Source organism: Balaenoptera ricei, chromosome 19 (assembly GCF_028023285.1).
Source record: "Balaenoptera ricei isolate mBalRic1 chromosome 19, mBalRic1.hap2, whole genome shotgun sequence".
Classification (NCBI taxonomy): domain Eukaryota; kingdom Metazoa; phylum Chordata; class Mammalia; order Artiodactyla; family Balaenopteridae; genus Balaenoptera; species Balaenoptera ricei.
This window is the reverse complement of record NC_082657.1, coordinates 15,495,979-15,523,523: the sequence shown is the minus strand read 5'-3', so window position 1 is coordinate 15,523,523 and position 27,545 is coordinate 15,495,979. Positions and strand designations below refer to the sequence as shown.

Genomic DNA, 27,545 nt, shown 5'->3' with positions numbered 1-27,545 from the left:
AGAGGTTTCCTGTCTATGTGGGTTATTTGTCACATGATCTGACAACTCTTTCTCTGTAAACTAGTCAATCTCCCAAGATGTTTTCTTTGAGATTTAGAAGGTTTGAGCTCTGGCTCATGATCTAACGCAACACTGTAAACAGCTTGTAAGTTACTAATGTGTAGCTCCTGTTTTATATGTAACTAGGACGCACTATCATATTTATACTGATAAATACATGGGGGATAAGGGAAAGCTCCAACTAATCAATATAAGGGAATGATACAATTAGAAAATCATCGTTTGGCAACCATAACAGTAGTAATTGACTCAGGCAACAATCATTAAAGGATAATATTAACACTAGTGAATGAAAGTTTGAGGTTATTTACATGGTCTCAAAAAATGCCCCCATAAGATACTTACTAACATAACTTTATAGTGAACAACCCACTATTAAGGTTACAGTGGATAACCTTAACCAAATGATCATAGTTAACATTACCAGCAATATGACAAACCAACATCATGCATCTCCTGATATGTGACATTGAGGACACACCATAACTCCAGTAGCAATCAGAAATGTACATATTTCATAAGGAAAATCAGAAAAACTCAAATGAAGGACATCCTATAAAAATAACTAGCTTGTACTCCTCAAAACATCAAGGTCAAAAGAGGCAAAAAGTGACTGAGAGAATATTCCAAATTAAAGGACTCTAAAGAGACATGACAACTAAATGCAACATGTAATCCTGGATTAGATTCCTGGACCAGAAAAACATAATTGTTATAAAGGACATTATTGGGACAGTTAAAGAAATCTAAATAAGGTCTGTGGATGAGACAGCTGTAAACAAAAAATGTTGCTCACCATTCCAGTTCTACAAGTATCAAGTCATTAGCCACTGTGGGTGCCTACTGACAGTATGCCCTGAGGGAAATTGAGAATGGAAAAGACAGGAGGCACTCTGTGCTTTGGTTAGAAGGGCACCTAGATAGTTAAGATGCATATCTAAGGAAGAATTTCAATGACCCCAAATTCTTCCATACACAGAAAAGCACTAAAATCATTAACTTGAGATGTTTGTTCTTTGTGACTAGCAATAATCTTTATATGCTTGACTACATGTATTTCCCAGTCAAAAAAAATCATATACATACTGGCTTCTCCCCTACCTCTTCGTAGCAGTTCCTCAGAGCTGACAGGTTGTCTCCTGGGCTATAGTTCTCAGTAAGACACTGAATAAAACTCAACTCACAGCTCTTATGTTGTGTGTTTTGTTTTTGATTTTTTTTTCACTTGATGCTACTATGATAACAATAATAATACTGTTTCAATAATAATACTGTTTCAAATGGGACCTAATGAAACTTAAAAGCTTTTGCACAGCAAGGGAAACCATAAACAAGAAGAAAAGACAACCCTCAGAAAGGGAGAAAATATTTGCAAATGAAGCAACTGACAAAGGATTAATCTCCAAAATGTACAAGCAGCTCATGCAGCTCAATATCACAAAAACAAACAACCCAGTCCAAAAATGGGCGTTAAGACCTAAATAGACATTTCTCCAAAGAAGACATACAGATGGCCAACAAATGTATGAAAAGATGTTCAATATCACTAATCATTAGAGAAATGCAAATCAAAACCACAATGAGGTATCAGAATGGCCATCAGCAAAAATTCTACAAACAATAAATGCTGGAGAGGGTGTGGAGAAAAGGGAACCCTCTTGCACTGTTGGTGGGAATGTAAATTGATACAGCCACTACGGAGGACAGTATGGAGGTTCCTTAAAAAACTAAAAACAGAACTACCATATGACCCAGCAATCCCACTACTGGGCATATGCCCCGAGAAAACCATAATTCAAAAAGAGACATGTACCACAATGTTCACTGCAGCACTATTTATAATAGCCAGGACATGGAAGCAACCTAAATGTCCATCAATAGATGACTGGATAAAGACGATGTGGCACATATATACAATGGAATATTACTCAGCCATAAAAAGGAACGAAATTGAGTTATTTGGAGTGAGGTGGATGGACCTAGAATCTGTCATACAGAGTGAAGTAAGTCAGAAAGAGAGAAACAAATACTGTATGCTAACGCATATATATGGAATTTAAAAAAGCGGGACTGATGAACCTAGTGGCAGGGCAGGAATAAAGACACAGACGTAGAGAACAGACTTGAGGGCATGGAGGGGGAAGGGGAAGCTGGGATGAAGTAAGAGAGTAGCATTGATGTATATACACAATCAAATATAAAATGGATGGCTAGTGGGAAGCTGCTGCATAGCACAGGGAGATCAGCTCGAGGCTTTGTGATGACCTAGAGGGGTGGGATAGGGAGGGTGGGAGGGAGGCTTGAGAGGGAGGGGATGTGGGGATATATGTATACATATACCTGATTCACTCTGTTGTACAGCAGAAACTAACACAACATTGTAAAGCATTTATACTCCAATAAAGATGTGAAAAAAATTTTTTTAAATAATAATAGTGTTTCAATGTTAACTTTCCTGCTTTTGATAATTATATTGTGGTCATATAAGAAAATGTTCTTGTACTCAGGAAATTCACATTAGGGGTAAAAAGGGCTATCATGTCTATAACTTACTGTCAAATGGAGGCAGGCAACCACATGGAGGCTTTTTTGTTTTTTGGCCATGACCCGCTGCTTGCAGTATCTTAGTTTCCTGACCAGGGATCAAACCCGGGCCACAGCAGTGAAAGTGCCAAGTCCTATCCACTGGACCGCCAGGGAATTCCCTGCAGGCTCTTTTTCAAGCTGCCTTATTCAGTCTCTGCAGCCAATTGCCAGTCTCCAAAGGCTAAGAGATTTTGACCAGGGGTCTCTGAGGTCCCCCTCCAAATTACCTACAAAGAAGAACCAGCCTTAACTTGTTAACTTCATTAACAGGATCCTGACTCCAAATTCACCCCAAACTGCAGGGTTCACTTAAATGTTTATGTTTTTGGATTCCAGAGGGAATAACAGAAAACAGGCAATCTCAAATGGCCAAGCCAGGGCTATAGAACAGAATTTTATCCTGGTGTGTGTCTGGTTTCAGAATTTCAGACAAAACTTCCACATTGTATGAATGTTTTGGCTTCAGATTATTTCTATGATTCCATTTAATTCAAGTTCAAAAACAGGCAAAATTAATCCACTGAATTATACCCAGGGGCGGCAGTGGGTATTGACTGATAAGGAAGGCTTCGGCATGCTAGAAATGATGTATATCGTGATCTACGTTGTGTTTACACAGTTCTCTGCAATATAAAAATTCACTGAGCTGTAGCCTTAACATAAGAATACTCGACTGTCTGTGTATCTGTGTCCAGATCTGGAAACGACCTGGAAAAATGTTTCTTGCATAAATAAAATGAAACAATCTGTATTCAAACTTAAAAAATTTTTTCACATAGACCCACATACTGCCACCCCATCAGGTATAGATATTCCATTTAATTAGAGTTCAAGAACAGACAAAATTAATCTGTAATGTTAGAATTGGGAGAATGGTTCCCCATGGCAGGGTAGTAACTGGGAGGGGGTATCATGAGAATTTCAGGGTGCTAGAACGTTGTCTTCTGATCTGAACGCCCAGGGGTGTTCTCTTTGTGACAATTCATTGAGCTGTATGTATATTTTTCTATGCATTTTACATCTCAATAAAAGATTTATGTTAAAAACTTAAAAAAGAAAAAGTATTTGCTCCCAAACCTGGCATTAAGCACAGTGTAGGTGATGAAGGAAAAGAGCTACAAGAAAAAGAAAATGCCCTAACTCCCTACCCATGCATATGTGTTCTGTATCTTTGATTCTGTGCAGGTAGAAATCAGGAACTGTCTGCTCTAAAAATGAAAGCTTGACATGTATGGCTTCTGAAAGATGTTACCTGCCTTACCTCTCAACTTCCTTTGCTCCTTAAGGTGATATACTCATTGTGTTTTGTCTAAAGACTACATAAGGATTGAATGTAATATTTATAAAAACAATTAAAATACTGTTTCAGCATTTCACCCTTTTATTAAGCTAATGGTCAAAATCTTATTTGCATTTCATTTGTAATTTTGTCTCAGTCCATCTTAATCACCATTAGTTTGACTTTAATTTCAGTGAAGAACAGTTTCTAAAAGTAGCTTTAACTTTTGTTTTTGCGGTTGTTATTGTGGTTTTACGTTTATTGAATTGTTCTGCCAGGATTTTATATGGCACAGATTCAAGGAGGTCAAACGTGCCATGCGTAAAAAACACAGAACGAAGCAAAAAAATTCTTAGAACACAGTAACTTCTAGATCCAGTTTCTTTTCCTTCCATAATTCATCTTTTTTTCCCCCATCCTTATAGAGATATAATTGACATATAACACTGTGTAAGTTTAAGGTGTACAATGCCCTGATGTGATACATGTATGCATTGCAAAATGATTACCACGACAGGGTTAGTTAACATCTCCATCACCTCACATAATTACCTTTTTTTTCTTTCTTTGTGTGTGTGTGTGTGTGTGTGTTTGGTGAGAACATTATTTTAAAGTTAAGCCTAGATAAAAGTATTTTCCGAATGCTCTCAAGGTTTGCTCCTTCAGCAAAATCTTTTACATCAGTTTAGATACTTACTCAGTAAACCCTTTGTTTTCTAACCACAGGCAAAGTTACATCCATCCTAGCTGCCATGGAGTCAGAATAGATTTCCAGAAACCAGGCTGACTCTTCGGATGCTGTCACAGATGGACATGTCATTACATTTTCCAGAAAGAACCTTAAAGGAAATATTAGGAGAAATATGCATTTTTAACAAGATGTTACTTTAGAGAATTCTAACACTTGATCCTTTCAAAGCACTTTCACTAATGTGGGGAACGGTAAAAAAGGGAGACGAAGGTTTCTTTTTTTTTTTGGTTGCTCCCCGTGGCTTGCAGGATCTTAGTTCCCCCACCAGGGATTGAACCTGGGCCCTCAGTAGTGAAAGCACGCAGTCCTACCCACTGGACTGCCAGGCAATTCCCAGAGAGGGAGGTTTCAAAAAGAGTTTTGAGGTGGGCTTTGGCCCTAACGAACTGAACGGAACTGGCTGCTCATCAGCTGGGGCATGTCACATGGGTGAAGTGTGTTCCCACTGTGCAGGGATGCAGCCTCAAATCCTTGACTCTCCCATCCCCAACGTCTGCATTTTGCAAGCCTCAACACCAACCCCCCATTAAGCCTCCTAATCACAGACACACGCGGTGTCTCCAATCTATAACTCCCAGAGGTCCTTGTAGTCACAGATATCCCGGAATGCCAAATTTGACCATCAAGGACCACTTAGTCAGTGACTACAAAACTCACTGATCCATTCTGATTGCCGAACAGTGAAACAGTGAATTACACAGATCCCTGATGGCGAACCCACACTGATTTCCAATGCTATCCCAAAGACTGGGGATCAATCGCTGACTCCCACTGTCCTACCTCCCCCCACAATTACTAACAGTCCCAATCACTGACATCTTCCCCCCATTGATCCCTCTATTCCCCATTCCCTGATATACAAAAGTCCAGTCACTGATGCCCTCAGATACCCCCATCGATGATCTAAAGGGAGTCTTCATCACTGATGGCCTAAAGATTTCTCCAAACACTGATCCTCACTGACCACCCTCAGAACTGAACCTCGAAGTTTCCACAATCACCAGTTCCAGGTACCCAAACAGAACTTAGAACCTCCAATCCCTGACCCCTCAGGCTTCTGATCACTGAGCCCTAACGCCATTCAAATCAGTGTCTTCGAAGAAACCCACTTGGCCTCAGACCCTTGAAGACTACCATAAACTGACCCCCACGCACTCTCTCAATCAAGAATACTCGTTTATTGATACCCATATACTCCCAATCCATCTTCTTCACAGACACTGACACTGACTCACACAAACCCGCCACCACAGACTCTCTCCCCCAAGAGGCTCAGACGCCCAATCACTTAACCCTTCAGTACCCTCAGTCTCTGAGCCTTATGGGTTCCCATGACTGACCCAGGTGGGCCACCGTAGCCGTCTGGTCGCCCTCCTACACAGGTCCTGAATTTGGACTGTTTCTCACACTGACCTTTCCCATTTTCCCCGCATCCGCGCCCGTAACCTGAAACTGCCGCACCACGCCGCCTCTCCACGGAATGAGCATTTCCCATCCGGAGTGGCCGTGCGCAGACTCAGTCGCATCTTTGAGGCTGTCGGCCGCCACCTGGCAACCTTCCAGAGAACAGGATTCTGGGTTTCTGAATTTTAACGGTAGGTATGATGGCCGCGCCTGCTTGACAACCTCTCGCCGGGGGCGGCCATGTTTAAATCTGTGCCGTACGGCGAATGGCTAGGCCCTTTGTTAGACGATTAGGCTATTTTAGGGCGGGGAGAAGCAAGTGTTCCGGGGTCCCTAAACACAGACGTCACTGCTGCTTTTAGCGTCTCAGAAGCCCAAACCTGTTGAGACCAATATAGAGGCTCCCTGACCTGGAAATTGAGCTTTCTTTGTCTCCAGCTGCGCAGGCAGTGAGGTAAGATGGCCGCGTCCGTTATAGCGCTTTTCACGTGAAATGGGCGCGGCCATCTCTCAGGAGGAACGTCTGTAAAGCAAGGTGAAACTTTTTCTGGGCCAGCTCTAGTATTTGGAGAATAGCGAAGAAGAGAGGCTCTTCTCTTGCGGAGGCTGAGGCCCCAGCGATACTTTACGGAGGGGGCGGAGCTGCAAGAGAGGGCAAGTAGGAGGTTCTTAGCCGGCTATTGAAAGAATACGTTGAAAGCCGAGTCTTTATCTAGGTGGCTTGACGCTTTTTGACATTAAAAATGAAATACCAGGGCTTCCCTGGTGGCGCAGTGGTTGAGAATCCGCTTGCCAATGCAGGGCACACGGGTTCGAGCCCTGGTCTGGGAAGATCCCACATGCCACGGAGCAGCTGGGCCCGTGAGCCACAATTACTGAGCCTGCGTGTCTGGAGCCTGTGCTCCGCAACAGGAGAGGCCGCGAGAGTGAGAGGCCCGCGCACCGCGATGAAGAGTGGCCCCCACTTGCCACAACTAGAGAAAGCCCTCGCACAGAAACGAAGACCCAACACAGCCATAAATTAAATAAAATGAAACTTAAAAAAAAAAAAAAGAAATACCAGAAAATGGGTTTATTCTGGAATAGCAGAGAATTGCAATTCCGGACGAGCAAGCTACAGCAAAAATCATAGGCAAGTCCACCAAACAAAGGAGAGGAACTGTTATTTTATAAAGAAAAAGGAGGTAGTTGGGAGGGGTTGTTTTGAAGAAAAGTCCTTTGGAGAAAAGTGAAAATGCAGAGTTATGAGAGTTTTTCATTGGCTGAGTTGCTGAGGTAGTGGATTTCTTGTAGGAGATGCAATGTTCATCTCTTCTTGTTGAGGCCTGTGATTGATGATTCTTTCCTGTTGATTCTTCTGTTGGGGTCAGTTCTTCCTGTAATTGACATGGAGTGGTACTGCCTGAGAGCTCCCCTTTCAGGCCACCCTACTCCATTTGAGTGAGGTTTTCCTTTATTTTCATGCTCCAGAAGACGACCTGAAACACTGGTGTGAGTGCAAGCAGTTTATTTGACAGGTAGACGATGGGTAAGTGAGACAGGGGAGGAATGGAAACCAACACAGAGTGCATCCATGAGCCAGAGTACCCCTGTGAGCAATGGGGGCTCAGTCCTGTGGGGAACTCTGGGAGATTGTGTAGAAATCACCTCCAAACTGTCCCACTCAAGGGCTGATGAAGCTGAGATAGTTATATGTCATCTCTGGTTCCTCATTGTTGAGGGCTATTGTAAGGGCCTTAAAGCTGTAGCATTTTCAGCCTGCCTTGTGGGCAGATCTGAAGTAGAGTCTGTAGTTGGGAAGAAGCCAGCCATCAGCATATGGGCATGGTGAGTGCCCAGGCAAAGTGGTGGGGTAGAGATAGCATTCACCAGAGTCCTGTTTTTAATGCATCCAAAGCAGTGTTCTGCACATCACAGGCATTGTTTTGGAACATCTCTAGAAATGATTGCCTTGTCCTATGAAAATAGCTTTAAAAAAATAAAAAAATTCTATCTGGTGGTCTTACCAAGTGGTATAACAGCTGACCTCTAAAATAACTCCCAACAATTCCTACCTCCTGGTAGTCACACCCTTGTGTAGTCCCCTTCCACGTTGTACCAAGGCAAATTTGTGAGACTAATAGTATATAATAGAAGTGATGGCTTGTCACTGCTGAGATTAAGTTGTAAATGACACCTCAGCTTCTGTCTTGGAGGTGCTCATGCTCTTTCTCTCAAATAACTTACTCTGGAGAAGTTAGTTGCCATGTCACTGAGGACACTGAGATAGCCTATGAAGAGACCCATGTAGCAAGGAACTGAGATCTCCTGCCAACAGCCAGGGAGGAACTGATGCATTCTTGTATCAAGGGGTCATCTTGAAAGCAGATCCTGTACCCTAGTTAAACCTTGAGATGACTGCAACCACATGAGGGACTCAGAACCACCCAGCTAGCAGGTCCCAGATCCTTGACCTTCATATAATGTGTAAGCTATTAAATATTTGTTTTTAGCTGCTGAGTTTGGGAGTAACTTGTTATGCAGCAATCAATAACTTGGATGCTGTGGTAAAAATGCTATAATTGACATCTCTGGATTCCTTAAACAAGTTCCTAAACTTGTGAGATTGTTCTATCAAACCAGAGGGGATTATTAGCAATTTCCTCCTCTCCTGCATGATAGAGAAATAAAAGGCCCATGGCTCTGCTAGATATTTAAAATTTAACGAAGTTTAAGAGTCTTGCTTCATTTGAATTAATACAAGTGGTTTATGTGACAGTGCTTTGAAGTGATTATAGTAATTAACAAAAATAACCATTTAGAGAGTCCCCGTTACATGCCTGGCCTGTTGCCGGCCTTCTCACTTCAAGGGCTACCCTCATTCTAGCACCAGTTGTAAAGGCAGAAGGAAAGAGAGCCTTGGAGTGTCTTATGCTGGGAATTAAATGCTCTGCTTCAGAAATGACACATACCATTTCCTCTCACTGCTCACTGAGTAGTCACCCAACCACATGATAGAAATACAATCTTACCATAAGCTTGGAATGGGGAGAGCTAGAAATATTTAAGGAACAACCTTAAAGACGTCCACAAACACTATGAAAACAATGTTATCATCACCATCCTAAAGAAAATGCACTATAGAGATGAGGTGACCAACCCATAATCACCCAGCTAGTAAGTAAAAAAGAAGGACTCTGAGCCAAGTATGTCTATTTTATACGAAGGTAAAGAATCATCACCATTATTGTTAAATTTTTTACTTCAGTATATTTAAGGCACTGAATTAGGGAACAAAGAGAAGACTGAGGTCTCCAATAAAAATAAAGGATACTCAAGATGTTGAGGTCTGGTGGGGGGCGGAGTACACAAGGAAAGAGAAAATGGGTAAAAGAAGAGTGTTTACAAAAGAGTATACACTGTAGGATTCAATTTATGTGAAGCTCAAGAACAGGCAAAACAAATCTGTTGAGTTATAACTCAGAACGCAGTTGACTCTAGTGACTGTTGAATTCTCTGAAGAGAATTTCCTGGGGTGGTGAAAATGTTCTATATGTTGTTTAGGGTGGTGGTTTCAAGAGTTGTCAAGACTCATCAAAGTAAACACTTATGATTTGTGCATTTATTATATGTAAATTGTACCTTAAATTTTTGAAGAAAAAGAGTGTTCAGGGTATTGAGTGATCGTGTAGTCTAGGGAAAAGAGAGAGGCATGGAAGAAGAACTGACAGCACTTTACTATAGTCTGTGGAAAGATGAGACCCTGTCAAGACCATCATGAACACTTATGGCTTATGGCAGTGCCCCCTCTAGGCAGAGGAATTAGAGAAAGGAGCCTCCAAGGGTTTGTGGTTTGGCAAATTAAAGGCTCTGGGCTAACCCAGCCTGCACTGACCATCAGCTCTTATTTATTCCCTCGGCTGATAGGTCTCAGCCTGTTGAACCAGGTGTGGTGGCCCTCTACACTGTCATCATTTAAAGGGATACCGGGCCCCAAATGTGGCCTAAAAAGGAGGCATAGCTCTTCCCTGCTCTGTAGCAGAAAGGACTGTGCCCTGGCCTGAGTAGAAATAGGGCTTTGCCCTTGCATGAGTGAAGACTGTTCCAGATCTAGATAGGATGTGATGGATGTGACTGTCCCCTGGATCAAGATGGATCTTGAGAGTAGCCTGGCATGAGCTGAGGCTGCACCCCATCCTGTCCTGTCTGGAGCCAGGGATGATGGTGCTGGTGGTAACTGGCGATACAAGTCTCAAAGTATAATTTTCAAAAAGTTGAAAATTAGAGTTCTTACAGATATTCAGAGATTCGCTTAACTTATTAATGAGGGAACTAGCATGATTGGAAATTTGGTTCAAAGTAAACAGGTATTTAGTCAGTGGAATAAAGAATCTTGGAATAAGATTGCAATGTTAGATACAAAACTATTTAATGTCCTACACGGCAGTAAAACCATAACCTTTAAGATTATCTTTTCTTCACAGAATCAGTTTGCATCTATAACAGACAAATATATGAAATGTACCAATTGTCTCCAAGTTAACATTTATCTATATAGTCTGCATCCTCATTAGTAGTAAAAAGCCCATCAAACAAAGTTACATTCTGCTAGAGAAGTGGGTTCTCAAACTGGTGCAGTTTTAATCCCCAGGGCACATTAGGCAATCTCTGGAGATGACTTAGGGGGAGGGGAGGTGCTACTGGCATGTGGTGGATAGAGGCCAGGGATGCTTTCCACCATATAGAGGACAACCTTGCACAACAAAGAGTTATCTGGCCCAAAATGTGAACAGTGCTGAGTTTAGGGAACCTTTCTCTAAAATGATTTGTTAGATTTTGGGTGGGTTTGTTAGACCATGCCCTAGCATGACTTTGAAAAGGCACACAGGATGACACAGTATAGTTTCCTTATTTCCTAGTTTTTGATAATTTTTCTTAACACAAAATTGGGGAAATGTTGATAATTGTTGGATCTGGGTAATGAATACATGGTGATTAATTAATCTTTTCTCTCTATTTTTGTGTATGTTTGCTTTTTTTTTTCTTCTTTTCTTTTCTATATTAAAAGGTAAAAAGAAAAAAACAGTAGATTCTGGTCTTTTGCTTATGGTCAGTGCCATGTACCAGTGACCGCAGCTTAAGCTCACATTTAGACATAATATTTAATTTTAAATATGTTTCTCTTTTACGACTTGGTTCCTTTACCCTGCCCATCTCTCAAGTCCAGGGGCTGTCAATTCTAGTTACATCTTAAATTCACCCAGATTTTAAAAATTTTAATGATTGGGATCCACTCTCGGCAATTCTGGCATGCTTTTCCTGGGGTAAGTTTCTTTTTTTTCTTTTTTCTTTTTTTTTCCTTTGTAAAGTTTATCAGATATGGGACATTACGGACTCAAAACCTGAATCAGTCAATTAAGGAACTTCACACTATGAACTTGGTTTGAGGCGGTCTTGACGGGTAGTACCTTGCAGGGCAAATGAAGATACACTCTGAAGGAGGGCATACCTATATTATGCCTATTCCTCCACACATAATTTTTTCAGGGACAGTGACCAGCAAGCTGTCACAGATGATCAGTCATGCAAGGGAACAGAACCACATGAGTGAGACCCTGCAGAAACAGTAGTCAGTATAAGCAGTTCCATCTACTCTAGGCTGTGTGCCCGCGCTGCCCCTATTACAATGCTAAATGAAGTAAGTCAGATAAAGACAAATATCATATGATATCACTTATATGGGGAATCTAAAAAATGATACAAATAAACGTATTTATAAAACAGAAACAACTCACAGACATAGAAAACAATCTTATGGTTACCAAAGGGGAAGGGGGGGAGGGATAAATTAGAAGTTTGGGGTTAACAGATAAACACTACTATATATAAAATAGATAAACAACAAGGATCTACTGTATAGCACAGGGAAATATATTCAATATCTTGTAATAACCTATATGGGGAAGGAATCTGAAAAAGAACATCTATCTATATGTATGAGTGTATATATATGTGTGTGTGTATATATATATATATATATATATATATATATATATATATATATATATATGAAAAACTGAATTACTTTGATGTACACCTGAAACTAATACATTGTAAATCAACTATACTTAAATAAAAAAAATAAAAACTTTAAAAATGAAATTACTTACATGATTCTGAAACAAAATTATCTTAGGGAACAATTAGACCAAACAATTGGACCAAACCAATGAAAAATGGCATCTCTTTGATCAAATGGGAGCCAAGGCATAATTAATTAACTGGAAGGCAAGCCACCACCAAAATCTGTATTCGTTTTTTATTGCTGCATAACAGACCACAAACTTAACAGCTCAAGAGCATATCCATATATTAGCTCACAATTCTGTAGGTCAGAAGTCTGGCATGGCATGCTTGGTTCTCTGCTCTGGGTATCAAAAGGCTGAAATCAAGGTGGTGGCCAGTTTAAGTTCCCATTTTGAAGGGTCTGAGGAAAAATCCACTTCCAAACTCATTCTTGTTGTAGACAGAATTTAGTCCTTATGTTTGCAGGACAGAGATCTCTGTTTCCTTGCTGGCTGTCAGCCAGGAGCCACTCTCAGCAACTAGAGGCCACTCTCAGGTTCCATCCATATGGCCAAGGGCCCAGGAAACAGTAAATAAGAAACTATTTGAGGGACTTCCCTCGTGGTCCAGTGGATAAGACTCCGTGCTCCCAATGCAGGGGACGTGGGTTCGATCCCTGGTTAGGGAACTAGATCCCGCGTTCATGCCGCAACTAAGAAGTCTGTGTGCTGCAAATAAAGATCCCACGTGCTGTAACTAAAGATCCCACGTGCCGCACGAAGACCCCGCATGCCACAACTAAAACCCGGCACAGCCAAAATAAATAAATAAATAATTTTAAAAAACCAAACTATTTGAGCACATGGGAATCGTCTTAAATTTTCTGTGCCATACTTTTGGCATCTTTAAAATGGTTATAATAATGAAATTGACGTAGTTATTAAGTATGTTAACAAAATGAAAAAGAAAGATCCTTAAAGGCTGCCCACTCCCACATTTTAGGTTTTTATTATGGCCATTCCCCACTTCCAGTTATGTTTGTCCAAAATCATCACACTTCATACTTAAAATGAGTGCATTTATTTTTTTTTATTTTATGCAAGTCATACCACAATAAAGCTAATTTAAAGCATACAGCCTGGATACAAAAATAACTACACCTAGTAGTATATAAAAAGATATAGACGATTTGAGTTTTGGCAAAGGAAGCTGTTATAGAAGAAAAATTATCCAAATGGGGATTTTCATGACATTCAAATAACTGAAAGAAAGGACTCAACAGATAGGTTGAACAGAGATAGACATGGGGGAGGAAAATGTTAGCCAAGTGGAAGAGATGACATGAATTCCAGAATAGAGTATGAGGAGAAAATGATAAGAGAATTAAGACCTAATACAAGCACAAGGTATACAGTACCTTGTAAAAGTCTCACATTTGTGAAATGGGGATACTAGAAGGTAAGAAGACAGAGAAAGTTCTGACTTTTGGAGATTCCAAAATTGACAGATGACACCAAGGCACAATTTTAAGATGCACTTAGAACCCCAAGAGGACTAACAACAACAAAAAATCCTAACTAGGATCGTAAAAAGGAAATTTGCTGAAGGCAAAAAACAAGATCTTAGAAGCTTCCAGAAAAATAAGAATGGCCTTCAAAGGAGCAAACATTGCACCAAGTCCATTGCATTGGACTTTTTTTTTTCCTTGCCACGTCTTAGTTCCCCTACCAGGTATTGAACCCAGCAATGAAAGCACCCAGTCTTAACCACTGGACTGCCAGGGAATTCCCTAGGATGGGCTTAATGAAAAATGGTAGCAGCCATGAGATAAAGTGCTAATAAGAAAAAGCAAAGAGTTAAACACAATTGGATATATCTAAGAATGAAAGAAAAATGGTCGTATTGCAGATGAAGTCACTGGACAACAGGAATAAAAAGGCCAAGAAGAACCATGAATTAATGGCTTCATCCCATTGTATTGATACGTGAAGCAACCTGAAATAGGATTTTGCATCGAAACAAAAAGTAATTCTGTACAAAGACAGCATGTCAACAGAGACGTATATGACAATAGCATGTCCCAGAAGAAACAAATATATGTTGGTGAGAAAAAATGATTTAAATGACAATAAAGAATTCTATTATAATTTCATTTTATTTTTTCTACGACTTACACAAAATAAACATGCATAAAGGTCATGAAAGATAAGGAGAGATTGAGGAAATGTGGAAGATGGCAAAAGGCTAAGGAGAAATAGCAGCTGAATGCAAAGTGGATCCTGGATCAAAAATTTAAAAAGACGTTAGTGCAAAAATGGCAGAATTTCCAATAAGATCTGTAGCTCAGTTTATAACATTGTCCCTCTGTGAATTTCTGGTTCTCAAAATATCTACAGTGGTTAGTTATGTGGTTACCTTTAGAGTAAGAGGGGTGGTGAGATGTTGTAAGAACTCTACTTGAACTGTCATTGCACCTTTTCTATAAGGCTAAAATGAGTTGATAATGAAGTTTCTTGTTAGGATTGTGTTATTAGGTTTGTTGTTTGTTTTGTTTTGTTTTTAATAAATTTATTTTATTTATTTATTTTTGGCTGCCCTGGGTATTCGTTGCTGTGTGCAGGCTTTCTCTAGTTGCAGCGAGTGGGGGCTACTGTTTGCTGCGGTGCGTGGGCTTCTCACTGCGGTGGCCTCTCCTGTTGCAGAGCATGGGCTCTAGGCATGTGGGCTTCAGTAGTTGTGGTGTGTGGGCTCAGTAGTTGTGGCTCGCGGGCTGTAGAGCACAGGCTCAGTAGTTGTGGTGCACGGACTTAGTTGCTCCGCAGCATGTGGGGTCTTCCCAGACCAGGACTCGAACCCGTGTCCCCTGCATTGGCAGGTGGATTCTTAACCACTGCGCCACCAGGGAAGCCCTGTTGTTTTGTTTCTGGTGGACTCCTGCAGGGATAGTCACACTCACACAGTCAACAAAGCCCTGAGACAGGGATCCCACAGCACAAATGGATCCTAGTTTCCATTTGCCACCTCTTCAGCCTTGTGAGGAGAGAATGTGGCTGATGAGGGGACAGGGAGATGAAGGTCCCTGAGTCCCAAAGTGATAGTGTCAACTGAAAATTCATTTACTGTGAGACCAGTGGCTCTCTCAGACATAGCAAAAAGGGACCCAATATGGGTCTCAACCCCCGGGGGCCCTGACTTCTAGAGTGCATTCCTAGACATGGCAAAAGCATCCCACCTTACCACCTTTACCTGGGGCTACCAAGGAGGGCTGGGCTACAGAGGGCCTGGTCAAGGAGAGTGATATCTCCTGAGCTCGGCACATTGGTGGGCTAGCAACTTCCTAGTTCCACAGGGGCAATTCCAAAACCTCTACCCAAGGAGAGCCATGCCTCTTAGAGTACCTTCCTGGAAACACTGCTTCTCCCGTCTCCTGCACCCTCCATCCGCACACTGTTCCCTTCATATATCTGGACAAGGCAAAAAACAAAAGCCAGAGAGACAGATGGGACACTTTCCAAGGAGTGTTCCTTGGCTGGAACACTCACACACCCCCCCCCCCCCACCAGGACTGACTTCCCAGTAAAAAGAGTCAAAGCAAGAAGATGAAGGGCTGGTAGGCCAAAAAAACAGCTAAACTGAAAGTGGATAAGTGATAAATTTACCATAAAGTCTACAGAGGAGTCAATTATATTGTCCCAGAGTGACTTTCCTCTTCTGGATCATGGCAGTATGATTAGGTAAGAGTTTAGCACTGGGGGAAGAAGACTGGAGGTATGGGGGCGTTAGAGTCACGAGCACCTTCTTTGACCTCTTTGGGCACCTTTCCTGGAAGTCGAAAATGAGTTCCTGATAAGGTCTTCTTGTGTTTTTGTGTTTGAAATGGTGCCTTTCAGGATGGAGAGGGGCTTCCTACACTGCCAGTCCAAAGCCATCGAAAAGTCAGGCACACCTTAAGAAAACCCGACAAAAACGAGGGAAAAGAAGTCATATTCAGTCACAACCAAACACAGCAATACAGCCACAAGGTCATCAGGAAGAATAGGGACTGCAGGGAGTCCCAGGCCCATTGGACAAGCCCCAATCATCCACCCACAGGGGCATCTCCTCAGGCTCTGGCTCTGGCTCCATGATTTTTTTTTTTTTTTCGCCCTGCCCTGGCTTTGGGATCTTAGTTCCCCAACCAGGGATTGAACCAGGCCCTTGGCAGTGAAAGTGAGGAGTCCTAACCACTGGACCGCACGGGAATTCCTTCTGACTCCCTGCTTTGAAACCTATAAGGGAGCAAAGCCACCCAGAAATACACAAGCAGTCCCATCTCGGGGGTTACAAGGCAGTCCTCTTCCAGGATAGCCCCAGGCACTCTCTGAAGCATGGCGGGAGGAAGGGATTCCACTGGTAGGCTTCTGATCCTGCTTGGTCAGACTGGCCCAGACCGCATTCCTCCATTCTCTGTAGCCCCAACAATCCATCCATCCATCTGTCCATCATCCTTCATCCTTCATTCCATCCATCTACTGGATCACTGGAAGACTGAGGCCACAGGCCCTAAAATGGAGCACGGGCCACAGCCTGCTCCTTCCCACCACCAGAGGGAGCTCTCGCTCCCCCTGATCTTGGAGGACCCATCTTTAGCAACCATCTTGGTCACTGAAGCCACCAGCGCTCCTTGGCCAGTGCCTGCGCTGTTCGAGGGCGGTCTTCAACAATGGAAAGCTGGACTCTTGCGGGGGGTGGGGCGGGCGGGGGTGGGGTGTTGGATAGGGGGAGATCTCCTCAGGTCCGCGAGATCCCAGATCTCTGGGTTTCTGCTGCCACCGTGGGCGCAGCCGCCGGCGCTGCCACAGTGGCAGCTGGCCTTGGTGGCAAGACGCAGACATGCTTTGCACCACCGTGAACCCAAACCTGTATTCCAGCGGGTGGAAATGGAGGAAGGGGTCGCGATGAAATCTGGTTGCGGAGGGGCTCATGAAGATCCCCAAGTCCTGCTGGAAGTGATGGTCCTGTAAGGCGAAAATCCATCGACCTCGAAGGCAGCACATCCCCATGGGCAGAGGAGGCCCATGTCCTGCCTTTCGCAGTGCCTTCCAGGAATCTCTTAAAAGCCCCTTCTCCCCGCCATTCTTCCTCCCCAGCTCCTCCCCCCAACCTCTCTCTCCCACCCCCTTTAATCCTGCTTGGTAAGCCTAGCCTGGCCGGGCTTTCCTCCACTCTCCGGGGCCCCAACAATCCATCAAATCTATTCATCCATCCAACTTTCCATTTATCCATCCATTTTTCTGTCCATCCATATCCTTCCATCTATCCGCTGGACCACTAGAAGCACAGGCCACAGGCCCTTAAGAAAGCACAGGCCACAGCCTTCACCTGCCCCTGCCAACAGCCTAACGGCGCGCCGGCTTCCCGACAGCCTAGCTTACCCTTCCAATGACAACCGTGCCTGTCTTTCCGAAGCTAGCTGCCGTTGTGTCCCGCGCATGCGCAGTGGGAGGGCGGGCTTCAACCCTGGCAAGCTGGGTTGTCAGAGAGTAAGAGGGAGAGGACATAAGGGAAATGATAGGAGGTAGGGAGGGTGTGCCAGCCTTTCTCTCCTTGGGTTACCAATATCCCGGATCTCTGAGTATGTGCTGCCATCTTTGACAACGCCGCCACCGCGGTAGCCGCTGGACCTGGTGGCGAGACGCAGAGTCTACCCAATTCCGGATCTAGATGAATGATAATGGAGTCAATTGGGGTTGGGGAGAGGGAGGATGAAATCTGGTGTGGCGGGCAGCGATAAAGATCCCCAAGTCCTTGCTCAAAATTATGGTCGTGTCGCCTGAAAATCCATTGACCCCGAGAGTGGTTCCCTCCACTAGACGTGGGCAGAGGATGCCCATGCCCTAGCGCCAAATGGGGAGCGGGCTCGTGCCTCTCCCAGTGCCTTCTAGGAATCTGTTGAAAGCCCCTTCTCCCCACCATTCTTCCTCCCCAGCCCCCCAACTTCATTCCCCCACTCTTTTAATCCTGCTTGATAAGCCTGACCTGGCTTTCCTCCACTCTCAGCAGGCCCAACAATCCATCCATCTATTCATCCATCCGTCGATCCATCCACCTTTCCATTTATCCATCCGTCCGTGCCCTGGACCACTGGAAGACATAGGCCACAGGCCCTTCATAGAGCACCAGACACAGCCTTCGCCTACGCCTGCCAACTGCCGAGATCTCTGAGTCTGTTCCACGACGCCACGGTGGCGCTCTCCCAGAGCCTAGCCAACCTGTCGCATAGCAACCGGCCTTGTTGTGTTTCTGTCCCCGGCACCAGCGGTTGGAAGGCGGTCTTCAACTCTAGCAATCTGGGTAGTCTGAGGCGAGAGGAGACAGGAGAAAGGAGGGGAGTTGGTGGGAGGTAGGGAATGTATGCCAGCCTTCCTCTTCCCACGTTACCGACATCCCAGATCTCTGTATCTATGTCGCCATCTTTGACGCTGCCTGCGCTGGCACCGCCACCGCCACAATGGCAGCTGCACCTGGTGGCGAGATGCTGTGTAGACCCAAATCCAGATCCAGGTTGGTGGGAATGCTGTCAGATGGGAGGAAGGTGTGGGGATGGGGGGTTGTCATGAAATCTAGTACTGAGGACGGCAAAAAAAGATCCCTGGGCTTCCCTGGTGGCGCAGTGGTTGAGAATCTGCCTGCCAATGCAGGGGACACGGGTTCGACCCCTGGTCTGGGAAGATCCCACATGCCACGGAGCAACTAAGCCCGTGAGCCACAACTACTGAGCCTGCGCGTCTGGAGCCTGTGCTCCGCAACAAGAGAGGCCACGACAGTGAGAGGCCCGCGCACCGCAATGAAGAGTGGCCCTCACTCGTCACAACTAGAGAAAGCCCTCGCACAGAAACGCAGACCCAACACAGCCAAAAATAATTAAATAAATAAATTAATTAATTAATTAATTAAAAAAAAGAAATCCCCATGTCCCCGCTCAAAGTGATGGCCCCTGTCGCCCAAAAATCTATTAACCCCGACAGCGGTACCTCCCCTAGACATGGGCGGAGGAGGCCTATGCCCTTGTGCCACACGGGGCAGGAGTCCCTGCCTTTCCAAGTACCTTCCAGGAATCTGTTGAAAGCCCCTCCTCCCAGCCGTTCTTCCTCCCCCACCCCTCAACATCTCTCCCCCACCCCCTTTCATCCTGCTTGGTAAGCCTGGCCTGGCCGGGAGTCTCAACAATCCATCCATCTATTCATCCATCCATCTTTCCATTTATCCATCCATCCATTTATCCTTCCATCTATCCGCTGGACCACTAGAAGTCACAGGCCACAGGCTCTTAACAGAGCACGGACACAACCTTCCCCTGCACCTGCCAACAGCCAAAAGGCGCTCACGCTCCCCCAGAGCCTAGTGGACCAGTCCAACAGCAACTGCTTGTCATTGTGAAGCCAGCCACGCTCATGACCCGCGCATGCGCAGGGGGAGAACGGGCTTCAACACTGGCAAGCTGGTTTGTCAGAGGGTAAGGGGGAGAGGACAGAGGGGACGTGGTGGGAGGTAGGGAGGGTGTGCCAGCCTTCCTCTCCTTAGGTTACCGACATCTCAGATCTCTGAGTCTGTGCCGTCATCTTCCACGACGCCGATGCCACGGTGGCGGCTGGACCTTGTGGCGAGAGGCTCTGTGGACCCAAATCTGGATCTAAGTGGGTGGTAATGGAGTCAAATGAAAAGAGAAGGGGAGATGCAATCTCATCGGCAGGCAGAGATGAAGACCCTTGAGTTTCAACAACTCATTTGCAGAGGGTAGCAGAGAGAGGACAGAGGGGAGGTGGTGGGAGGTAGGGTGGTGGCTGGACTTGGTGGTGAGACGCTCTGTGGACCCAGATCCGGACTGGAGTGGGCGGTTATGGTGTTAAATGGAAGGAGCGGGGGTGGGGGTGGGGGGCGAATGAAATCTGTTGCGGCAGACAGCGATGAGGATCCCTAGTACCCGCTTGAAGTGTTGGTCCTTGTCGCCCGAAAATTCATTGACCCTCAAGAGCTGCATCTCTCCTAGACATGGACAGAAAAGGCCCACGTCTTGGCGCCACACGGGGCAGGGTCCCTGCCTCTCGCAGTGCCTTCCAGGCATCTGTTGAAAGCCCCTCCTCCCTGCCATTCTTCTTCCCCAGCCCCAACCTCTCCCGCCCCCTTTAATCCTACTTGGTAAGCCTGGAAAGCCTTGGAAAGCAGGGCTTTCCTCCACTCTCGGGAGCCCAACAATCCATCTTTCTATTCATCGATCCATCCATTTATCCCTCTTTCTATGCACTGGACAACTGGCAGACACAGGCCACGGGCCTTTTAAAAGAGCACGGAACACTAACCCTGCCAACCGTCCAACGGCGCTGTCACTCCACCGGAGCTTATCGGAGCTGCGCATTGCAGTGGCGATTGTCATTGTGAAGCCAGCGGCGCTTGGTCTCTTTTGCGCAGTTGGAGGGCGGGTTCAACTCTGGCAAAATGCGTTGTCAGTAGGGAGGAGAGAGAGGACAGAAGGAAGATATGGTGGGAAGTAGGGAAGGTGTGCTGGCCTTCTCCTCAGGTTACTGACATCCCAGCACATCCATCGATTCATCTATCTTTCCATTTGTCCATCATTTATCCTTCCATCTATCCGCTGGACCATTGGAAGACACAGGCCACAGGCCCTTAACAGAGCACAGGACACAGCCTTTGTCTGCAACTAGCACACGCCCAGAGCATAGGGCACTGGGTGCATAGCAACAATAGTGCTTATCATTGTGAAGCCAGCTGCAATCTGGCTTACGTCCCACATATGGGCCGTTGGAGGGTGGGCTTCAATTCTGACAACCTGGGTTTCAGAGGGGAGGAGAGAGAGGACGTAAGGGAGATGGTGGGAGGTAGGGAGGGTGCGCCAGTCTTCCTCCTCAGGTCACCCAGATCTCCACCGCAGCGGTGACTAGACATAGTGGCCAGATGCAGTCACGCCAGGTACCCCTGTGGACCTAAATCTGAATCATGGTGAGTGGGAATAGTGTCAGATGGGAGGAAAGAAATGGATTATACAACATTTAAAAAGTCATTTTATTAGGTGTATTAAGGTTTCTTAGTTCTGTATTTTTAAGTTTTTATATATTAGATAGATACATGGAAGAATTTATCTTAAAAATGTTATCTGGGATTTGCTTTAAACTATTCCAGGAAAAATGTTGGTGGGGGAATAGATGAAACAAGATTGATAATTGCTAAATTATCCTATCTGCTGAGAAATAGGTACATGGGCAGGCTTATTATACTATTCTGAATTTTTTTTTTTTTTTTTTTTTGGTCTGTGCCCTGCAGCATGTGGGATCTTAGTTCCCTGACTGGTGATTGAACCCGTGCCCCCTGCATTGGGAGCCCAGACTCTTAACCACTGGACTGCCAGAGAAGTCCCTGGGCAAGCCTTTCTTGGCCTTCTGTCCTGGCAAGGATATTCCTCCTCCTGGAGGGAAAAATCCAAGCTGTGATGTGAGGCTGTGTTTTGTCCAGGAAGAAGGGTGGCCTGGCTTGAACCAGCCAGCAGAGAGATACCCTTGGTCCTCCTCCCCAGACCAGAGTTGGCAAACAGGGCCTGGTTGCAGCCACTTATTTCTGTCCGGAAGTGACCTGGGCATCATTTGGAGAGGTGGGCACACATGGTAACTGGCTGTGTCTGGGGGCCCAGTGTTAAGGGAGAGGGGCAAGGGTATCTGGAGGGAAGATATGAGTCCAACACTGTAGTAAGAACTAAGCGTGTTTGGAGGTTGACCCGGCTGTGTTTATTTCAGGGCAAGGCATCTTAGTCTTAGGTGTGTCTTAAGATGGACAGAAGAGCTTGGTGGTGATGTGCCAGGACTCTGGACTTTGAAGCCAGCTGTTTCTGAATCCTGGCTCAGACATGTACACTGGTGGGCACTTGGCTCACTGACTGAAATTCTGTGTCAGGCCATCGTCACCTCCACAATGGTGATCATAAGAAAAGGTCGCTAATGGTTCCTGAAGGAACCACAGTGAGGAAGAAGCAGTTTCTTCCAGGCCCCAGTGATTTTCACCATCAGCTCTTTCAAAGCCTTTCTGGGCTCTGTCCCCTCCCATGTTCAAGGTTCTGGTGGTGGCAGCACACCACGCCCCGGTACATCTGCTAAAATTCATCACACACCAAAGGGAAAAGCAGTGCCTTTTGTTTGATGTGGATCATGCTGAAAGACAGTTCATTGATAAGTGCAGGGAGGTAAGAACATACATTCAACATAGGTAAGACACAGAAGGGAAATGCTCAGTCTGGACAGGGAATGGAGTCTCTTTGATGAGGTTAAAGACAAAATGGAACAAACCAAAGAAATGGAAATAGGGTATGGCCAAATCCAGATTGGGGTGTGTGGGAATGGGGTCTAATGGGGGAGGAGGGTGATGAAATCTGGTGAGGTGGGGGAAACGAAGATCCCTGAGTCCCCACTAATGTGATGGTAGTGTCAACCCCAAATCCATTGACCGTGAGAGCAGTACCTCTCCAAGACAGTCCCAGGTACACCCTCAACACCACCATGAGGAAAGGCTACCATTGCTAGGCCTCTGATCCCCTTGGTCAATCTGGCCTTGCCTTCTTCCACTCTCAAGAGTCCTAAATATCCACCCATCCTTCTATACCTCCATCCATATATCTGTCCTTCCCTCCATTCATTCACTGGACCCACTGGAGGACATAGGCCACTGGCGCCCACTGGAGAAACTTTCACAGCCTGCGCCTGCACCTGGCCTCTGCCAGAGGGCAATCCTGCTCCCACAGAGCCTGGAGGACTCTAGCTTAGTAACGTTGGTGGTCATTGCGATGCTCACAGCGCTCCTTGCTCGCACATGCGCAGTTCAAGTGTCGGGTGCAAATCTGGGAGGCTGGGTGGAGTGGTGCGGGGGGTGGGGAGGGAGGGGGATGGTGGGTAGATAGGGAGGGTGTGCTCACCTTCCTCTACTCAGGTTACCGAGATCTCACATATCTGAATCGCTGCTGCCACCACCACCAGCACCACAGCCACCACGGTGGCGGCTGGCCTCAGTGGCTAGACAAGGACACACCAGGCACCTCTGTGGATGCACTTCCGGGTCGGGGTGGGTGGGAATGCTGTCAGATAGTGGAGTGGGGAGGGCAGGAATATGGTGAGATGGGGGCAATTAAGTTCCCTGAGTCCCCACTGAAAGTGATGGCATCCACAGAAAATCCGTTTTCCCTGATACCAGTACCTCCCCTAGTTGTGGGCCGAGGAGGCCCCTGACTGGGCGCCATACCCCAGGGGACAGGTCCCTGCCTCTCTCAATGCCTTCCAAGAGAATGTTCAAAGTTCCCCCTCCTCGCCTGTCCCCAATCCACCCCCCCCACCACCACTACCACCACCTGGGCATGATTGTGGGGGATCTGGCCATGGAGGGCACTACTTCCTGCCGGTCAGGCACACCAGTTTTCTAGCACCTTCCTCCTTGGACCGGGGCAATGGGAACATAGTGAAGAGGAATACATGCTGGAGGTACAGAAATGTAAGTCTGACATGTCCAACTGGGATCCTGGAAGGAATGGACAATGGAGAGGAAAACGTGTGCTTCAGACACAGCTTTGAGGATCCTTGGACCAACCATGACCCCAAGCCATGCTTTGAACCCCCCTAAGACCCCAACAATTGTCATGAATGAAAACCGTAACCAGGACCACAGAGGAAATGCTCTGAAGGCCAACCCAAGATGTGAGAGGCTTGGGGAGGAGATGTGTGTGAGGAGAAAAAGCAATAAAGGAGTGATTTCAAAGGAGCAAACCTCATCTCAAGGATCTCTGAATTTTAACTTCTCAGTGAGATCAGCTGAAGCCAGAAGATTAAGTGTTCATGAACAAGAACACACAGGTAAAGTGGAATTGTAAATCTACCACTGAGGAATGGAAAGGAAATTGCAAATGAAATACTCAGGGGACTTCCCTGGTAGTCCAGTGGTAAAGAATCCACCTTACAATGCAGGGGACGCAGGTTCGATCCCTGGTCAGGGCACTAAGATCCCACATGCTGCGGGGCAACTAAGCCCGTGCGCCACAACTACAGAGCCCACGCACCCTGGAGCCTGTGCACCACAACTAGAGAGAGAAAACCTGCATGCCACAACTAGAGAGAAGCCTGTGCGCTGCAATGAAAGATCCCACATGCCTCAATGAAGATCCCGCGTGCTGCAACTAAGACCTGATGCAGCCAAAAAAAGAGAAAGAATGATGAAGTAGAAGGTGAAGGACAGTGTAGGTGTAGTATATACATCTCATGATTTATATATAGACCTTTGATTTGGTATGGAAGCCGAGTTACTTTATATGAGGTAAGAATATCAACCGAGACACATGGCTAGTCGTTCAGAAATATATGCTGATAAGGAAAACTGATGTAACTGATACCATAGAATTTTGGCATTCTTTCATTAGGAAGCCTTTCTTCTTAACACCAAATCAACACAATTTGAGGTCATGAAGGACAAGGAAATACTGAGGAAATTTTAGAGGCTGGAGGCAGCTGAGGAGATATTACTTCCTACTTGTATGCCAATCCAGGAGCAGAGAACAGGACACTAGTGAAAAAATGGTGAATTTGCCATAAGGTCTGCAGTTTAGTTAAGAAGGTTGTCTCAATTACTTTCCTGTACGTGATGTTTGCACTATGGTTTGGTAAGTTTTTTTTTTTTTCTGACAACAGATTAAAAGAAATCAATAACAGAAGGAAAATGGAAAATTCACTATGTAGAAATTTAAAAACACACTTTTGAAAAACCAGAGATTCAAAGAAGAAATCAAAATGGAAATTAGAAGTGATCTCAAGACAAACACAAAACAAAAATACCAAATACCAAAAGCAGTACTAAGGGGGAGCTTTATAGCAATAAATGCCTAAAAAAGAGGAAATATCTCAAAAAAAAAAAAAAAAAAACCAAAACCCAAACTAGATTTACACTTCAAGGGACTAGACAATGAAGAACAAAACCCAAAGCTAGAAGAAGGATGGATATAATAAAGATTAGAGCAGAGATTTTTTTTACTAGAAATAGAAATAGAAAAATCAAGGAAATTAAAAGTTGGCTTTTTCAAAAGATAAAGTTGACAAACCTTTTGGCAGACTAATAATGAAACTAAATAAAATTACAAAGGAAAGAGGAAACATAACTGATGCCATAGAAATAAAAGGGATCATAAGAGATTACTATAAACAATTATATACCAACAAACTGGATAAACTACAAGAAATGAATGAATTCCTAAAAATATACAACCTACCAAGAAAGAATCAAGAAATAGAAAGCTTGAGGGCTTCCCTCGTGGCGCAGTGGTTAAGAATCCGCCTGCCAATGCAGGGGACACGGGTTCGAGCCCTGGTCCAGGAAGATCCCACATGCTGCGGAGCAACTAAGCCCGTGCACCACAGCTACTGAGCCCATACACCACAACTACTGAGACAGTGCTCTAGAGCCCATGAGCCACAACTACTGAGCCCAAGTGCCACAACTACTGAAGCCCACGTGCCTAGAGCCTGTGCTCCACAACAAGAGAAGCCACCACAGTGAGAAGCCCGTGCACCACAATGAAGAGTAGCCCCCACTCACTGCAACTAGAGAAAGCCCACGCCCAGCAACAAAGACCCAACGCAGCCAAAAATAAATAAATAAATTAATTAATTAAAAAAAAAAAAGAAATAGAAAGTTTGAATGGAGTTATAAGTACTAAGGAGTTTGAATTAATAATCTGAATCCTCCCAAGAAGGAAAATCCCAAGTAACAGATGGCTCCACTGGTGAATTCTATCAAACATTTACAGAAGAATTAATGCCAATAATTCTCAAATTATTCCAAAATTTGAAGAGGAGGGTAAACTTCCAAACTCATTTTATGCGGCCAGCATTACCCTGATACCAAAGTCAGACAAAGACATCACAGGAAAAGATAACTAGAGTAGTAGGGTTCAAGATGGCCACTTAGGAGGATCATGAACCCACCTCCTCCCATGGACACATCAAACCTACAGCTACATACAGAACAATTTCCACTGAAAGAATCCCCATAACTAGCTGAGTGGCTCCTACACATTGGGTGAATGAGTAAAAACCCACATTGAAACAGGTAGGAGAGGCTGAGACACAGTCTTGCCATAAAGACCACCTCTGCCACAGTGACCCACAATGAGGAGGGAACTCACAAACCTGAGCTTCTCCCTGAGGTGCAAAGGGTTTGAACCCCACATCTAGCACCCCAACTTTTAAGACCCGAACATGAAAGATGAGGTCCCAAAACCTCTAGCTCTGAAAGCCAGTGGGGCTTGAACCCATGAGAACCACAGGGCTCTCTGAACCAAGGAAAACTCCAAACTCTCTGATGCTGAAGCTGTACAGTCAGAGACACTGCCCATCCCTTGATGACTGTAGTTAACACCACAGATTTCAAAGAATTATGTCCTTTGGAGGGTGCTATGGACTGAACTGTGTCATCCCAAAATTCACAAGTTGAAGCCCTGATGCTTCAATGTGACTATATTTGGACATAAGGCTTTTTTAGGAGGTAATTATGGTTAAATGAGGTCATAAGGGTGGGGTCCTAATCCAATAGGATTGGTAGCCTTATAAGAAGAGGCTAGAGGAAGATCGTGCTCTCTCCAGGCATGTACACCAAGGAAAGGCCATGTGAAAACACAGCAAGAAGTGGCCAGGTAGGAAGCAAGTCCTCGTCAGAACCCACCCAGGCTGGCACCTTGATCTTGAACTTGCCAGGCCCCAGACTGTAAGAAAATTAATTTCTGTTGTGTAAGCCACCCAGTCTATGGTATTCATCTAGGCAGCCCAAGCTAAGACAGGGGGAACTTGGATTAGATAGGACTCCATGGAGCTACTCTTCATTGGCTTCATGTGCCACTAAATGCTGATATAAAGCTCAGGTAGGAAAAGATTCCCAGGTAAAAATAAATTTTAAAATGAAGCCAAATCATATAAAGATTGAAATGTTAATCATTCTTATAATAGGCATAGTTATAATAAGATAATAATGATGTTAATAATTTACTGTTTCTATAGGGTGAGTGAGGGACAGGGGTAGAGGAATAACCAGCCTTTTCAGATAGAAGTATTACAACCACACTATAACTACTCCATTATAACTAGGTATAATTGTATACAACACTATGAGTGATCATACTAACAATGACCTTTCAGAGTCAGCATTGCATGGGGGTTAATACAATGGACCTTGTAGCCAGCTGGCCTGGGTTTGAATTCCCCCTGTGCTATTTACTAGCTTTGTGACCTTGAGCAAGTTCCTCAACTCTTAAGGAGTCGGATACCTCATCTGTGAAATAGGAATAATAATTGAGCCCATCTTAAGCACTGTTGTGTGGATTGGATTGAGTTTATAGATTTAAATTGCCTG

General features: G+C 44.9%; 1 protein-coding gene and 1 long non-coding RNA gene across 2 annotated transcripts in view; both read right to left on the bottom strand.

Moving 5' to 3' along the window:
• Positions 1 to 27,545, bottom strand: part of LOC132354002 (zinc finger protein 27-like) — an 82,086-nt gene that overhangs the window by 29,549 nt on the left and 24,992 nt on the right. The window contains 5 exon segments of the mRNA XM_059905516.1: positions 2,614 to 2,774; positions 6,055 to 6,232; positions 17,721 to 17,788; positions 20,465 to 20,562; positions 23,099 to 23,176. Of these exon segments, the coding sequence (XP_059761499.1) occupies positions 2,614 to 2,774; positions 6,055 to 6,232; positions 17,721 to 17,788; positions 20,465 to 20,562; positions 23,099 to 23,176 (583 nt within the window).
• LOC132354373 (uncharacterized) lies at positions 16,094 to 19,194 on the bottom strand. The gene is made up of 3 exons (XR_009499248.1): positions 18,144 to 19,194; positions 17,540 to 17,824; positions 16,094 to 17,122 (listed from the first exon to the last, which is right to left on the bottom strand). It is a non-coding gene; the product is annotated as an uncharacterized LOC132354373 (long non-coding RNA).